This window comes from Melanostigma gelatinosum, assembly GCF_949748355.1.
Source record: "Melanostigma gelatinosum genome assembly, chromosome: 11".
Lineage (NCBI taxonomy): Eukaryota > Metazoa > Chordata > Actinopteri > Perciformes > Zoarcidae > Melanostigma > Melanostigma gelatinosum.
This window is the reverse complement of record NC_136644.1, coordinates 8,272,417-8,290,385: the sequence shown is the minus strand read 5'-3', so window position 1 is coordinate 8,290,385 and position 17,969 is coordinate 8,272,417. Positions and strand designations below refer to the sequence as shown.

At 45.6% G+C, this 17,969-nt stretch overlaps 1 protein-coding gene across 1 annotated transcript in view; it reads right to left on the bottom strand.

Moving 5' to 3' along the window:
• The window catches only part of adgrl3.1 (adhesion G protein-coupled receptor L3.1), a 117,845-nt gene that overhangs the window by 13,495 nt on the left and 86,381 nt on the right, over positions 1-17,969 (bottom strand). Inside the window, exons 12-18 of the mRNA XM_079277853.1 lie at positions 16,305-16,488; positions 12,001-12,123; positions 11,619-11,824; positions 9,531-9,707; positions 8,362-8,571; positions 3,419-3,639; positions 897-963 (exon numbers count right to left, since the gene is read on the bottom strand). Coding sequence (XP_079133979.1) covers positions 897-963; positions 3,419-3,639; positions 8,362-8,571; positions 9,531-9,707; positions 11,619-11,824; positions 12,001-12,123; positions 16,305-16,488 — 1,188 coding nt within the window. The remainder of the gene's footprint in view (positions 1-896; positions 964-3,418; positions 3,640-8,361; positions 8,572-9,530; positions 9,708-11,618; positions 11,825-12,000; positions 12,124-16,304; positions 16,489-17,969) is intronic.

Sequence of the window (17,969 nt, the reverse complement as noted above, 5' to 3'; positions counted from 1 at the left end):
ATTTCGACCCCTTCCAGCAGTAATTGGCTCAGGGACACCGTATCAGATCACCAGCCCTTTATGTGCTCAAAATGCTGCAGCTCGAGCATCGGGGGGAAATACAGCAGGCATTACATCCATCGACGGTCAGTTGTTACAAAAGAAAATCCAATTCTCGCCGATGGGGCCTATTTTATCGGCATGGTAATGCACAGATAGGGTGGTCTGACAATGGCCGTGTTACCAATGGCCGTAGAGGCATAACAGAGCGGTCCCACCTGCACCGCTTCCACTTAGATCAGCGACGGCCTGACATTTCCAAAAACGAGTGCCGAGCGTCGGTGTGCATGCTGACATTCACCTAATTGGGAACATGTCCTCATTGCTTTCATTCTCTCTTACCCAAACGCAGCTTTTTAGATGTTATTTTAGCTTTTTCTGTCCGTCTTCCCAGTCGTTCTAACTCTTGTCTGTGTTTACGCCTTTCGAGCTATAACGACCGTTCCCGCTCCTCAGAACGGTTTATTGATATGAAAAGGACAACGGTCGGACTGAGCTCTTCTTCTTCATACTGTGTAACGGGCTGCCTCGTAATAAAGCAGCAACGGCGGCAACATAACTATTGTGGAGTTCTTATCGTAATCTGCGGTTTGCGCTTGATCTCCTTTCCGAAAAGATTTCCATCTCGTTGGAACGTGTGCCCACTTGAGAGTTAATCCACGAGCGGGATTTATTAAGATTGACGTATAAAGTTCCTTCCGCTTCCAACGTACACTGGCGAGGAGCTCCGGCGAACCTCGCCGAGTGACTAATGAACACCTTATATGTAAACTTTCCCGCGCGAACATGTGGCAGTCGACTACTACTGCGCATGGAGAGTGTGTGAGCATGCGCCTGTGTGTGTGTGTGTGTCTCACCATAATGATGAGCGTAGCAGGACCTATAAAGCTCCAGATGAAGTACGTGTCCAATCGCAGCCAGCACCTAGAGAGACAGAGACATGGAGAGAGAGAGAGAGAGAGAGAGAGAGAGAGAGAGTAAGCAAGAGGGAGAGCCATCATGCACAAGAAACAGAAGGGGGGGGGGGGGGGGAGGACGCATTGGGGATTAAAAACATGCTCCGGTCTCCAGATGGATGTAGGGTAGCAAGGATTTACCATCGGAGGACAGGGCATGCATCACAGATACACATGCACACACACACACACATACGCACACACGCACACACACACACACACACACTCACAGGAGGCACGGTGGTGGGAAAAAAAGTAGCACATCACTTTATGCCATTTATCAAATGAATCACGATGGAGGGAGGACAAAAGAAAAAAGTGAGAGGAGAGTTGCGGGATGAAGGGAACAGACTAAACGCACATCACAAACGGAAGGGGGGGGGATGGGGGGTCAGCAAGGGATGAGCTCCCATGATAAATTCACCTTTACCCCCCTTTAAGGGCACATATACTGATTATATATATATATAATATTTATATATATATATATTCGATACACCCACCATCCCCGTGGTCTTGAAAATATGACACGATGGCGTTCATTTAAATAGTGAGTTATGGATGCAGCCCTCACACAGTGGGGCTATTTATGGAGTCTGGGAATGGGCTGACGTTAAAGGAGAGAGGAAGGAGGGGTTGGGGGTGGGGGGGGGGGGGGGGGTGTGCGGACATGCATGAACACACACACACCCTCACACACCCACGCATTCATTCTCTGGCCACAAGGTTAGCATTGCTAGAAGATATACTGCTCTATTCTAAATCATATCAGCCGAACATCTTTACTCGTCAGTGGCAGCAAGCAGGAGAGGGGGAAAAAAGGAGGGAAAGAAAGCGCCTCCCTCCTCCCTCCTCCTCCCCCGAGTGCCCTCCACTGAGGTCAGACCCGACGGGTTGCAGTGGGAAAGGCGCGGAGAGAAGAAAAAAAGCCGCTGGAGCAAAAAATGGCCCACTGATTCATGACCAGCTGCTTTTGCATTATTAATCTTTCAATTTCCAGCACATTAGAGAGCCCTCCATTATGGGTCCGCGGCCGTGTCACTGTATCCTCCATTAGGGCTCCTTTGCGAAGTCACTGCCACCTTCATTATGGGAGGCGAATGAGAATCAGCGCCACTGGCTAATAAGAGGGAGAGGGTGACAAGGTGACACAGCAGGCATGGCAGATGATATTTCCAGAGGTTTTGTCTTGTGTTTCGCCGTGTCAAGACCTGAACTAGCGGCGCCATTTTCGGGGGGTTGGACCGATAAAGGAGTCACAAAACGTACTTCCTGATTTGACTTTCCCATCCAATAAGGACATTAAAGGACGAAAATGGATGGCTTGGGCGAATTTATTTTTTTTCTACAAGAATAAATCATGTTGGGCATAATATCTTTTTCACTCCCACTGATTTTTAGTGTGACTATGCTATTTTCACGAAACACATCACGCCATTTTGCTTCTTTTTTTCCACAGCTAGCTACCGTCTCAAGGCAAGTCTCCCAGCCTGTTAGCTAATGGCACGTGGTCTGATTATTCATCCCGAGCTTGGCATTCCGACTCTCATGTTTTAGTGATCAGAGCCACGATGAAATATTGATCTAAGTTGGCATACGGATTGACGTGGCCTGACGGTTAAACAGTGCTAACTTAAACCCTTTCCCCCCCCCCCCCCCCTATCTTCAAACCGCTAAGATCTGAAAAGAGCAGAGGTCGCGGAAGCGTATGGTGCGCCCGCATGCATTATATGCGTATTATGCGCGAAACATGCATATGCATTGCATGAATAAAATGTTGGCCGCATTAGCGTGACCGGTTCACGCATGTGAAAGGCATATTATGTTAAATCCGTTGTATTTAAGGGTGACCTGTTATGCATGTGCTCCATACGAATGAGATGCCGGCCCACTTCTCCTGGATTCGTGTGTCGGGGTTGGACAAGTCAAGCATGCATGAATACGTAACCGTGTGTGCTCTTAATGTATATGTCCCCCGTCCCTCTGGCGTCCTCTGCACTTTCTCCAGGGGGGGGGGGGGGGGGGGGGGGGAGGCAGCGTGGACGTGTACACACTCTGGCTATTCCATCACTCCCTTTTTTTCCCCGTCCCTCCATTCTTACACTCTCACTCCTATTTCTCCCTCAATCTGCGCCGCTGTGCACTTCCTTCCCGCCCCTTTAAATCCTTCCATATTCACACATTATCGCTGCTGTGCTCACGCTGGCACTCTGCGGCGCTTCATCCTCTGCTTGTCCGCATGCTTCCCTCCCCCCCCCCCCCCCCGCCTCTCTCCCCCTTCTAAACCTCGCCGTATTGACTCTTCAGAAGTGCCACAGCTCGGTGGAGTCCACCGTGGCAGCCAAAATGACAGCAGGCACTCCGGCCTCCCTCCCTCCCTCCCTCTTTTCCTCCCTTCACGCTACGCTCTCCTCCATCCTTACACTCGGTCGGTGCCGTAGCTCCTGTAGTCCACTGCAGCGGAGACGGCCACTATGACAGCAGGCACTCCGTAGCCTGCCAGGTAGAAGTACTTAGTCCTGGAGTGTTCGCTCTCAAACACCTCCACCAGCATGATGTAGAGCTGCACCCCTTCCAGGAACATCCAGGTGAAGGCTGCCAAGAAGAAGAAATGGAGCAGGGCCGCGAAGACCGCACAGGCAATCTGGTGAGAGAGAGAGAGAGAGAGAGAGAGAGAGAGTAGGTGGAGGGGATTTTAAAAAACACACAGTAACACTTTATACGAGAAAATGCACAAGAAGTATTTAATCTGAGTGAGTTGGAAAGTAGAAAAAAAACACACAAACTGTGCGGGCGATAAGAAAGTAATCATTTATCACATTAAAAGAAGGAAATGTGAGGGATTAACAATTGGGCCGCCGGTACTGGAATAGACAGGAGAGGGAGAGGATAGGGTAAACAGAAAGGGGAACTCACAATCACAGCGCACTTTAACAACAATTACAGGCGACAGGCTGACTCAAATTCACTTCCAGATAGCCACATTAGTTGAGCTCCCCTTCACATTTCCCTCCACGTCTACGTCTACGAGTCATCTAAGAAGATAAATGAGGAAATAGAAGTGACAAGTCGGTGCTGCCACCGCCGCTGATTGTCCACATTTCAAACAGAAGTAGCAAAGCACTTCTTTCAAAATGGGCTGAGAGAGAAGGAGAGAAGGAGGGGGACTTCAACACTGTTAAAAATACAATGTGATTTTTTTTTTTGGGTAATGTCAACAATGAACAAAACGAGTGGAACAACTGCAAAAATAACTCATTGGCTCGGCTTGAAAGAGACAAAGCGCACAAACGATTTGGCACTTTTTTGAGAAAAGCCATCAGTTTTCATAATACTGGATAGTTTGGGATTTTATGCCATCTTTAGAGCTGAACTGTATGTTTTAATGACCATAATACTGTGAGCTAATTGTCCAATATAAAAAATCGAAATAGATACCATTGGTACCCACCTGTACCAAGCATCGGTGAGACATTCACACTGAAAGTGAGTAAGTGGGTCTTTAAATCACATTGTTAGTAGCCAGTGGAAAGTGACGGATAAAAGGAATGTAAAAGAGTTAGAGAGGTGGATGATAAAATACTTAGAGAGCCCTGTGAGAGAGTTTCCTGAATGTCAAAGAGACAGAGAAACGCAGAGCAGCAAAGGAGGATGGGCGGCAGGAAAAATGAAAGAGGGGTATCAAACCGGAAACCTCATTAACAATTTTGGCAAACGGATGCAAAGAGAAGAGGGGTGCTTGAGAAAAGCAGGCGGGTCACGTTCATGGCGACGTTCTAATCTACAGAGTCGCTCCTAAATCTTTGGATGGAAGAGCTAACAGACAGACTTTTACAAGTGAGGGGCTTGCAGCGAAAGACAATTACCGAATGTCTGAGAGACAATGAGTTTAGGGGGCGAGGGAGTCACTCATTTCCATTTCTAATGATCGCACAGTGTGGCTTACACACACAAAGACGCGCACACGCACGCACACATGCACAGGTAAAAAAAAGAAAAAAGAAAAAAAAGAGTGTCTGCTTCTGAAAAGTCATTTCGTTTTTCCTGCTGGAATTACTGGCTTAACCGTCTGCGAGCAAAGTGACGCCGAAGATGTTAATGGAGGTCACAAATAGCCACCGGTAATTAACGGCACACACAAATACGGCGGCGCACGTACATGATCCCTCCCATGATCCCTCCCACGCAAACAGAGAATTAGGGTTAGGGTTACCCAGAGAATTATGCAAAACTCTAAAAAATGTTTTCTCATTGAATGCTCAGAGGGACGCGAATAACTGAGGCTGCTCTAATGCTTCAGACGTAGGAGATAAATGATACGGCCCTGAGCACTTCCTCCATGAGACATACGGTCCGCAATGATTCAAACAGCATCAAGGTTTCCTCCAGCATACGTTGACCTTGCCCAGTTTAAAGGACAATGTTTCATCTCACAATCTGACCCATCGGATGTTTTTGTGTAAGTGCTTGCATCCAAGTGAGGTTTAAAGCACTGGTGGACTCAGGGTTCGCACCCCATTTGTGCCCTCATGTTCGAAAGAAACACAGCAAAACAGCCCTCTTGGACACCCCTATGGTAGATCAAATATGATGAAGTGCCCTCTAGGGTGTTCTTCCAGTGGAGAAAACATGATAATATGCCCTCTAGAGTGCTCTATCAATGGAGAAAACATGATCATGTGCCCTCTAGAGTGCTCTATCAATGGAGAAAACATGATAATGTGCCCTCTAGAGTGCTCTGTCAATGGAGAAAACATGATAATGTGCCCTCTAGAGTGCTCTATCAATGGAGAAAACATAATAATGTGCCCTCTAGAGTGCTCTATTAATGGAGGAAACATGATAATCTGCCCTCTAGAGTGCTCTATCAATGGAGGAAACATGATAATGTGCCCTCTAGAGTGCTCTATCAATGGAGGAAACATGATAATGTGCCCTCTAGAGTGCTCTATCAATGGAGAAAACATGATAATGTGCCCTCTAGATTGCTCTATCAATGGAGAAAACATGATAATGTGCCCTCTAGATTGCTCTATCAATGGAGAAAACATGATAATGTGCCCTCTAGATTGCTCTATCAATGGAGAAAACATGATAATGTGCCCTCTAGAGTGCTCTATCAATGGAGGAAACATGATAATGGAGGAAACATGATAATGAAACATGATAATGTGCCCTCTAGAGGGCACATTATCATATTTTCTCCATTGATAGAGCACTCTAGAGTCTAGAGTGCTCTATCAATGGAGAAAACATGATAATGTGCTCTCTAGGGTGCCCTCCCAGTGGAGAAAACATGATGCTGTGCACTAATGGGTGCCCTTAAATGGATAAAATGTGATGCAGTGCCATAAAGGCTGCCATACATGCTAGAAAACATTCCGCGTGCTGGTGCCCTTTTTATTTCATTTTTTTCGCCCCTGCCCCTCAGATCACCTGAGTCCGCCACTGGTCCATACGGATTAAACAACATGGGCTGTGACTGGAATGCAGACCATGGTCGAGCCACAACAGCACTGTGCATCATTAGGGATGGAGATTGATATCGGTTGGATCTTTCCATTTAGATTTTGTTCCTCCTCATCTGCATGCGTTTTTGAGTTGCAAAAGCTGAGTGCAATTCCACACGAGCAGCCGAGGTCATGCATCATTAACTGCAATAGAAAGTCCAATCTGTTAAGGTTTGGGTAGTGGGAGTGGAACATAGAAAGTGAGCAATTAGGTTATAACTAATGAAGTTATTTTAGCTTTTTTTTTTGCACAGGCCTCAATGACTGCAGAGAGCGGCAACACTGTCGGAATGAAATTGAGTCCACTTGAGCCGGTCAACCTGCTACTCCAAAGAAGCTATCAGCAGAGGGCCTAATAACTGCTCTGTGGTAGAGATGTGGAGCATGCTGCATTCATGAACAGGTTCTACTTGAATGCCTCACTGACTCAGAAGGATGAGGATCATTGTATTACTTCCTTGACATTTTGATGCACACAATGACACACTGCCAATACAAAGTGACACAGAGACCCAGAATTATCCCCAAGCTTGGTCTGAACGTCAACATGCATCATCTGAACCGGCCTGGCTCTGCTCATGAGTCGTTTACGACACAGTACTGTATTTCGTAATCTCAGGTTCAATGTGTTTCAATGCAATTGAATTCATGTGAAGTTTCTGTAACACTTTATACGATCCCCATGTCTATACTGCATTATAAACATACTAATAATGCGTTATTACCTGCTTATAGCACTGAGTAATTATAGTTATAAGCACACCTGAATATTCAAAATACTTTATAAAAATAATCAAAACACAATAAAAAGAAAAATACATTATAATACATTATTAATTAAAGTAAAGAATAATTAAAAAAATGTGTCATGTGTTGTTTTTGCATAGGTTAGATGATAATGTTTATTCATTAACTATGAATATTAAACAATTATAACTATACGATAACTACCGTGCTATAAGCAGATTATAACGCATTAAAAGTATGTTATTATAATACTATGTAATTCTTCACCTCTAGCAGTGATGTGTGCACACTCTGGCCTTGCGTGAAACTCTAATATCAACGGTCAAATGCAGGTTGAACTCGTCTTCACTACCCTGCCTCACATGGGCTTTGTTTGTCAGCGTTCTATTTTCTTACAAACATCCCCCTCACAACCAACAGGATTCCCTGGCAAAACGGATAGACTGCAGCTTATTTAGCCTGAGGGGTGGGGATGATTAATAACAGCAACAGAATACTGAAGCACAGCATAAACATCAGCTAAGCTACAACAAAGCAAATACACAAGCCATAATGCATTATCGAGCCAATAAGGAAGTCTCTGTAATATGCACATTGTAAATCCCTTCCTTTGCAACTGGGGACACATAAGAACATTATATTTATAGAGAACCTGACTGTTATAGCAATGCTTTTGTCTGCTTTTCTGCCTTTTGTTGGCAATCCTTTCTGAATTAGCCGCAAACTGTAAAATGATTAATCTGAGGACGGCTCTCACGCTCAGTACAGTAATGATGTTGTGGAAAACTGAGCATGTGCAGTGGCAGCAAACGCCGCCCTTTTCCCGTTCACAACAAACGTTGCATAATCCAGGCTTGTTTGAATACAAAGATATGGTTTATTTCACAGCCTCTCGGAGAAATTTGTGTTTTCTTGTTTTAATCCGGGAACATTTGAACGTAGCAAATCTGCCATTTCTTATTCATGTCTTATACATTCATGTCTTATACATTGAAATGTAGCCTGTGTGCAAAATATTTGCTTGTATTTATCGATTTCATCTCTATTCCAATAAACGATGGACTGTCCACTGCTTACAGTCAAGAGAATAACGTATGCGTGATACCTACCGGTTGATCGGCCCTGTTGATCCCCACCAGGAACAGTGACTCGGCGATGAAGAGGCTGATGCAGAGGTTCTTGTGGATGGTGTTGCGATCACTCTGTAGCCCGCGGAAGAAGCAGAAGGTGAAGATGCAGATGAGCAGGCACACCAGCGACAACAGGATCCCGACCCACGTGATGACGTCCAGCAGCAGGTCGTGCATGCTGTCCGATTTCTGTGGCGAGAGAAGCGACAGACGAGCTTGTTGTGGATTCATTCGATTCGCCATTTGCAGCCACTATATTTAGCTGTGTGTTTCGCTCGGGCTTGCTAGAAACATACACGAGTCATGTTGTCGTGACATGAAACATACTGGAGGAACAGACACACTTCCTCATCCCGTCCCCTCCCCTGACTGAGTCTGTGGTACCGAGCGTTCAGGGCCACAGCGGTACACCGTGTTGCACAGGTGTGCCGGCTCTATCCATCAGTGTCCCCGCAGCCTGGCAGGCGGAGCAATGTTCAACATGGCGCCGGTGTGATGGATCTACTGCCCAAACCCTCACACTGTGTTCACAAAAGGGCCGCCGAGCTAGCTCTGACCATGACCCCTTCAGAAGTAACACACGTCAGCGGCCGGCCCGGAGGGAGAGATCGGGTGTCAGGCGACATCCAGAGTTACGAGAGACAATTTTTGTTGAGGGAGGAACTTAACGTTACAAAAGAGGGGAGACAAAGAAGGCTTATCCCACATGCAGCGGGACAATAAGGTTTTCATCCCACATCGGCTCATGGATATCAACATAAATGGGCCACGTTCACTTTCTGATCAGTCATTTTCACAAAAAAATAGGAGCTGCAGCTTTTGTCTTTCTCATTTCTGTTTTGGAACCTCCAGAGACTGAATGTTTGAAATGCATTCTTCTTTTTGTCAACCCAATGTCATCATCTGGCTTGACGAATCAATTGTAAAACGTTTCTCCTGCCAAGTATGATTACTCAGTACTGGAGAGTCTGGAGAGGTCTAATCTATTTTCCAGATGCCGTGGTCTCCTTCTCTCCCCTCCCCCCCTTTTTTTTCTTTTTGAATCTGTTGACCAGCCTTCGCCAGCCACCGCTAATCGAACGATGAACAACTGACTCTTTGATCCCGCCCATCCCCGGCATGGAAGGCGCCGCAGTGTGAACGCCTACCTTCACTTCCACGTGGGCCATGAGCACCGCGAAGCTGGTGAGGTGTGTGCAGGAGCAGGTGGTGTGCGTGCGATTGGTGGCCAGCAGACGACAGTCCTGGGTAGACCAAAATCCTGTCATGGTGCGCTTGGAGTAGCTCCAGAATGAACAGTTGGGATTGAAGTTCTCTTCTGAATGCTGGGGGCGAGGGAGGGAGGGAGGAGGAGGGAGAGGGAGAAAGCGAGAAGGCGGGGGGGGGGGGAATTGAGAGAGAGAGAGAGAGAGAGAGAGTGAGAGGGACAAAAGGGAGGAGGGGCAGGAGGGGGAGCAAGGAGGCAGAGAACGGATATTTAGTCATGGGGAGGTGGGAGGTAGAAAAGATGGAGCGTCGGGAGAGCCAAGGAAAGTGAGAAAGCGGTGGGAGGAATTGGTGGAGAAAAGGATGGAGAGGAAGGAGGAAGGAACACAGAGAGGGGAGTCAAGCACACACAACAACAAAGCAACAAACAGAAGGGGCAGAATGCAGCAACAAATAAACACGGAGCCGTGGCAGGAGGCGGCGGCGCCGCGTCCGTGATTGCTGTGTGAGATTCTGAAGTGTAGGAGCTGCTTGTGTTGTGTAAACTGATGGAGCTGTGTGTGTGTGTGTGTGTGTGTGTGTGTGTGTGTGTGTGTGTGTGTGTGTGTGCGCGTGGTTTGTAAAGTCACTCTCAAAATGAGCAAGTGAAACAGAGAGGATTTCTTTGCTGCCAACAAGCTGGATCACCAACTGGCTCAACATTTGCTTGGCGAATGAGCAACACAACATACAAAATGTTGCATGGAGCACCGCAATTCATACAGTATGAAGCAATGTGGCATCATACCCTTATTCAGTCTGCAGCTGTGGTCAATACCGGAGCTGTTCTTGTGTCATTTGGGGCACGTCAACGTCAATCAAGTCTGCTCGTGTGAAAGCAATTCCCAATTCTTGTTCAGACACAAGACTTTCAGATCGCTAAACAATGACGCAGCATTATAGCGTTTTCTTGGAATAGGTCCATTCATTTACTTATGCCCACAGCTATAAAAAGCAATTGAAATGTCATATTTTTTGTGAGTCTATCAGTCTCAAGTCTAGAGTCTATCAAAGGATTTTGTTGTTCAGTATTTTTCTTATTGTCAACAAATTCCATGAAAAGAAACCAACAGCGCATTAGTCGATGAGTCAGTACTTTCCGACTTCCCCAACCTGTCTGTGGCGCTTAAGCCCGGGTGACTCATAACCTAATCCTTGAACAGCTATCGGGCACTGTGGGTTTCAGCAAACGTTACTAAAACAAGAGTAAAAAGTCCTTTTTGTGGGAACTATTCTCAGCTGTGGATTAACACACAACTGGTGCTCTAGTGAGTGTTTATAGCACCGGGACGGCATGTGTGGGAAATTGAATCGAAATACAGTGCACAGCCAATGTCAACCAGTTCAACTGTGTGGCACATTTATGGGTGGCAGTGGAGGTGTATGGCAGAGAGGAATAAAGTATTTCAAGTACAAATTTAAAAGAAAATTCTTACCATCTCCACCGGGAGGAGTGTGCGATCGGCCGCGTGTGTGCGTGCGCACGTGAGCGAGTGTGCACCTCTGTATCTGTCCACGGCTAATCCATTTGCAAATGTGAGCTGTGCAAATTTAAGCTGTAATACTCACAAATATATTGGCAAATATAGAGAGCAATGTGAGTCAAATATATCAATGAAGGATAACAATACAAAGTAAACACTCGTGTAAACTGACAACAGCCTTATTGAGCCCTACAATGTGAAAATAGTCACAAGGGATTACACTAGATTGTGCTTGTCCAAAGTCATAGTGATGCCGTTTCAAGTATTTGTACTTTATTAGTACTTGACTGCTTGCCCTATCCTTAAAGAGCAACTGATTTTTTACTTCAACATTACCACCATTGAGTTTCTTGACCCAGTGCAGCACTCCCTATTTTTTCTTAATGGCTTCCGCTGCACAGACACCATCTGCCGTATCCTTTAACCTCCATTTTAGTCCCATTATCTCACCTAAAGTTATCCTTTCATTGATCGCAAAAGAAGTCGTCAACCTGGCGTCTCCCTCACCTGCAGGTGTTTGACAGTGAAGATCACGGGCTCGGACAGGTACACCTTATTGCTCTCCTTGTTGATGGACACCGTGATGACCGGGGAGTTGACGATGACGGAGTAATTGGGGTAGACCGCCTCGCTGCCCAGCCGGAGGCTTGCGTTCTCCGTGGACAGGTAGGCCCCTAAGTTCCTGTACATGACGAAGGCCATCCTGATCTCCCCTGTGAGGAGAACACACGGGAAACACGGGAGAGGTTCGGTTATCGTCGGCTCAATGCATGACGACAGAAATAGACGGCGGATGCGAGAAAGACGCATTGCAAGACGGTTGGACAGAGATAAGGAGGGGGGGGTCACAGACTTCATAGCGAAAGATAATGTGAGATTTCTCTTCTACCGTTTCTGCCGTGCTGCTTGAGGGTGCTGGCTGACAGCTGGATGGCGTTTCCATGTAGCTCTGAGTGAGGGAATGTCAGGTCGGCAAGGTTCCCGTCCGTGCTTAGCCTGGCCACTTCTAGCTCTGGAACACACACACATGAACACACGCAGACACAATGTCAAGTCATAGCACAGCACACATCAGGTTTGTTTTGCAGCCTCTTGTAATAACCATGTTTTCTCACTAAGTGCTTCGCAGCCGAACAAAGAAAAAAAAAGAAGAAAAAAAAAGTCTGACACACATCAAAGTGAAATAACTTCTGTCTCCAGGCAACTGGGTCCAACACATGGAGGTATATAATCCAGCCTCCCGCTTGCATCGTGGGAATCACATTTCTCCATCCAGCTTCGTTAGCACATTTTCCGATCACGGCGGTGTAATGTATTAGATCGAGTTTCTAATTAAGGACTAATTACACCTCCGTCGTATCGCTTGTGCTTCTGAGTGATTTGGTGATTTAGACACTGCTTTCAGGGTAAAAACAGCTCCTTGATCGAATAAACAACACAAGGACGTGCTCGGAAGGAAATGAGAGCGGAGGAGCGGGGGGGGGGGGGAGGAAAGGAAGTTGAGGAAGAAGAACGAGAGAGAGGTAACAAAAAGAAAAAGATAAGAAACAAAAAGGGTATAGTGAGAGAGTAGAGACTAGAGTGGCGAGAAGACTGTATCCTCCCATAGGGTACAACAGATAGGGCACAAAGGCAAGAGATGCTGAGGCCTGGGAGAGGAGGAAATGGATGCAGAGAGATGCAGGCAGGCAGACATAAACACAGACACTGATATGCAAATACTGGCAGAGAGGAAGAGAAACACTGCTCAAGTGTGCCTTACTTGTGCACGAGCCAAGCTAAACACACATGTACACACACACACACACACACACACATCCACGCCCACGCTCAAGCAGCGGGGCATCAAAAACACGCTGAGTCTAATCTAATTAAAGCATCCTTGTCATGACGATCCTCCTCCGAAGAAACACACTCGTTCATTATCGTTGTCACACGTGCACGCTGTTACCGCTGTGTTATCCCTTCAAATCATTGTTTTGGTTCTAATAATAACACCATTTATTCATCTGCCGGGTACTGCGGCGCGCAGTCACACAAACAAATCTAACATGACAATATCACCTGCAGTGGCTTCTTTAAAACGTGTCATTCAAGACAATTCGCTCAGTCTGCACTGAAAGAATTGGAAAATGGGGGGCTTAAAAAAGTGCAGGGAGGAGAGTGGCGAGGGAGGGAGGGAGAGACAGAGCGAGAGAGAGAAGGAAGTGAGGATGGGAGGAGAGGAGAGAGATGAGAGGCGGTTGTGAATAAAAGGGAGAGATAATCACACTGGATCTGCCCACTGGATTAGCTGGGAGGGAAGATTAACGGCACAAAAAAGGAGAGGACGATAATTTCCACAAAAAAGATGATATCCTGTATTTTCTAACTTCCTCAGAGATGTGCTATAGCCTACATCTCGATGACTGTTTATGTAACCACATTCATGTGGTGCGTTCAGGAGGGGGGGGGGGATCGGTGGAGACGCAAGTCTAACAATTATGTAAGGTGAAATTGTGTAGGACGGCAGTTGCTGGTAATGAACCGTTGCTCCTAAACTCAAGGGACAACGAGACAACGTCATGTTGTGAGGACTGTACAATGGAGCCTGTGTCTCCGCTGTCTGTCTGACAGAAAGAGACATACTGTCATGTTATCGCCGCGTCGTGTGACTTAAATGTGATTTCATTGGTTACTGATGCCCTCAAGCACATGCTCATCCACTCTTCTTCTTTCCTCATCATCCTCCGTCCCGCCGCTCCTCCGTCATGACTTTTCATCTCTTAAGTGGGTTGTGCGCACGAGCCCAGTGAATGTGGAGATGAATTGCAGGCACGTTTTTAAATCTCAAATCAGAAGGGGAGTAAACAGGAAGATGATGAAGGGGGAACGTAAGTGATTGCAACTTTACTGGTCATGGGTGCAGATGAAAACCGTTGACTCAAAGGCCCAAAAAGAGGGCTTTTGTTTCTGCCTCATTCTTTGGCCCGATGATGAGAGGATCAGTGAGGAGAGACGCAGGGAGGAGAAAGAGAGAGGACGGGGGGAAAGTGATGTGCACAATGCCATAATAACCAGCTTTGTTCTGCTTTGTCAATTCCGCCTACAAGCTGAGGGAGGCAAATATGGGGAAAATAAATAAATAATAATTCTTGTCCCTGGCAAACAATTCATCCCTGCCTTAGGCCATCTTTTTTCCTTTTGCATTTTGTCAGATGAGGATGGGTCTATGTGGATTTGACCCTTCAAAATCATTCACACAACAACCTGGACCTCTTCATTATGACCTCCGTTTGACAGCTCGACAAGCTCTACATGATAAAGCAGATACGTAGAGCTGGAAATACATTCAGACCACTGAACATGTTGTCTTGGTAATGCCATGAATACATTTTTGCACATAAGTTGTCTGGCAAATGCAATCACAGCTATATTTATTTGAGTTATTATGAGATTATTTTATTTTCTGAGAGTTATTACATTTTTAAAATTCAGGAATATTTTTTGTAACTTTTCTCAGTCAGGGGCAGACTACCAGTCAATGGCGGCAGGCTAGAGCCTGTGTTTTGGTAAAAGAGTTGTGACATTGACTACATTTCCTCAGAATCCTATGGTTGTGTATATTATTCATATAAATAGCCCATTTGCCACTCTTTATCATACTGACACAAAACCGGAAGTTGTTTCCGTTATTCAGAATTTAAACGTTAAAACGCGGTTATTGCTGACGTCCCTTTAAAGGTGCAACAAAAAAAATAGGGTATACCCTTTTTGGTTGATGGTAAAACCTTTTGTAAAGGTTCCACCTGGAACCCTTTCAGAAGGGTTATACCTAAAAGCACCATGTGAATGGTTCTACCCAGAACCCCCTATGATAGTTTCCACTGTTGTAACGGTTCTACCCAGAACCCTCTCAGGAGTTTCTATGCAGAAGCTCTGCACCTTGTAAGGGTGCTTACAAGAATGCATCTCGGGGTTCTTCCCTTTTATATTACAAGGGTTTCATCTAGAACCCAACCAATGGATTCTATCAAGACCCCTTTCTATATTCGAAGGGTTTCATCAATATCCCGTAAGGGCCGGGCTGATCCCACAACAATCATGGTTCACAATCACAGTTTTTTTGGGGGGTATTTTGGCTGGATTGTGAGTGTTTCCTTTCAACACCCATGCTTTTAACAATCATTGAAGAACTCTTCCTTCCAAAAAGGGTTCTTTGGATGAAATGGGTTCTTAATTTTGTGTCACAAAGAACCCTTGGAAAAAAACTTTCTTCAGAAAAGGGTTCTTCAGAAGCAAATGGTTCATGGGAAGAACCTCAGCTCTTCAAGAAGAACTCTTTTGGAAGCCTTATTTCTAGGGGGGCAAAAATATTTTACACTTGTGTTTCAGTCTGAAATTCTTCTTGTCAGAACAATATCTCTTCCCTAAAATCTGCATAATATAAACATACAATCACATAATGCCATAAACATGTTGACATCTTTATCCAATCATTGTATGGGCCTGGTGCTGTTTAGCTCGGATTCATGCGGTCACACTACAAGCTAATCTTGCACGCGTTTCTCTCTTAACCACCTAAACTGTAAAACAATCGGATTATTCTGCCCCACTTCCATTCAAGACCACTCGTGCCCGTTCACATGAGCGTGTGGGTAACTGCGCACATGAGGGATGGTGATACAAGTCGATGCACTGTGAAGTTTTACAGTGTACTTTGTTTCTGGTTTGTATTATAATGTAAGACATAGATCTAAGGCAGCGGGTTCAGTAATGCCTGCTGTCAGCTTTGCCTCTTACTTTGATATTACATCATATTCTTAGATCTTCAGCAGCCTGGGCTGGTTAACGTTATTATAGGATCACTAAAAGGAAGAAAAAAAGAGAAGAAAGAAAGAAAACACTGTGAAATCTAAGAACCACATTTATGCAAAATGAGAACACGTCGTAAAACGCTTCCGTATATTGCGTTGTAATCGGGTAAAGTCAACAAAATAAAAAATGTTGTTTCAGCAGAGCCATGCTTTGTGCTCCTATGATTTAACACCTGAGGAATGCCCATTGCAGCCACACTGTGTAGCTTCACCGGAGCAAATGGAGGTTTAAGTCTCTTGCTTGAGGGAATCTCAACAGCCTCCTTGACGGTTGCATGGTCCAACTGAGTTTGGAGGACAGGGAGGAACCTAAAAAAAAAAAAGACATTGTACTCACGGATGTTGTCAGTGGTCTCCTGCACAGTGTCAGTCTTGAGGAGGTTGTCAGCTAACATAAAAGCCCCAGTCTCCACCGTGTCGAGGAGAAGAGTGGCCGAGTGTAGCTGCCCGCTGGTGGGCAGTTCCCTCCACGCCGCCTGGGCTCTCGGCTGCAGCAAATTATTCACCGTCTCCACCATAGCCTGGGGCAGCAGCAGAAAACACGGCGGTCACACGGAGGAAGCCACTGCTAACACTTTTATCACTTTCGGAGAACGACGCTGATGTAAAGATAAATGCAAAACCCATTCACAGTACAAATAACATCGTTACACCACAACTACTGATGACAGCAGTAAGTGGGATGCAACAGTAAGAATGCAGTGGCTTTTCATTTATCACGCTGATAAATTATGACGCCAGCAAAAAAGAAAATGTTAGCGGTGCAAAATGCGGCATTCCCATGCAGACGTGACAAAGGCAAAAACACAGAAGCTGTGAAATAAAAAGTACAGTTTTGAAAAGCACAGCACAGTTTGATTGCAGCCGTGGCGGGGGCATTTCTGTAGCGCATTACAGAAAAGGCCAGCGCTTTGGTTGGCTCGTGGGGCACAAGCATGCACACTTTTACTACTTCTATTCTCTCTCAATGCACAACGCTGGTTCTGGCTGTTAGTTATTAACGTAGAGTTCACTCCCCGCAGCTGGCACACTACTTTGCCGGGAGCAGAGCAGAACGGGAGCTCCGGAGGAGAAGCTTGCCAGTGGCAGGGAGTGAGGCGGAAGGTTGCACTAGCGAGCTAACGCTAATTCTTGTCTTATTTGTGGTCTGATACACAGTCCATCAACGTACCGTACGTACTTAATGGTGTGATGAAAGACACGCAACAAATGACAACAGACAACACACCAAGATGGGCTTCATTCATGTGTTATGACACTGGTCAATCGTTATCTTGTGTCGGCTATGTGAGGATGTTATTAAATTATCAGCATCAATGGAAGTTGAATTGCTTGCTAGAAGCGAGCTAGCTTTGTTAAGATCAAGTTAAGCAATTTAAATGAATTATGTGAATGTAACACTCCGCCAAGTTAGCATAGTTTGTCTCGCATGTCTCATCAAAGTCACAAATGTTGTTGAAAATAAATTAAGAATTTGACAAGAAGTGAGTTCAATTGTACTTCAAGCCGAATGTAATACAACAGGACAATAACGTTTTCGTTCTGCGTGAACCAATGATCTACTTGGAACGCCTCGCTGCATCTGCAATCAGACCAGTCTCGAAAATCAAGCTCAGCTAATTAGCTGATTGCAATCACCATGTGTCTACACCCCCAAACCTGGTTCATTTCGGTCTACATTTTCTTTATTAAGCAACAGTCTTATCTTTGAGTTGAAAAAACTTGTGCTTGAGGATCTGAGCAGAAATTAGTGTTTTATCAGATAATGTCTGCTGGGTCGTATCCAGCGGTCTTGAATCCAAAAATATGACCAAACGGAGAAGAGTTGGCTCGCGTGGATGAATCGCTCCCCGTGTAACAATACTTATTTTGTCTCCGGCTCACATTCCTTTATGCTCTTAAGAATTCACCTCCTCATTTTCAGACATGAACACCACACACACACACACACACACACAGACAGATACACACACCCGTCTTAAAAGACCCTGGGAGAGATAAA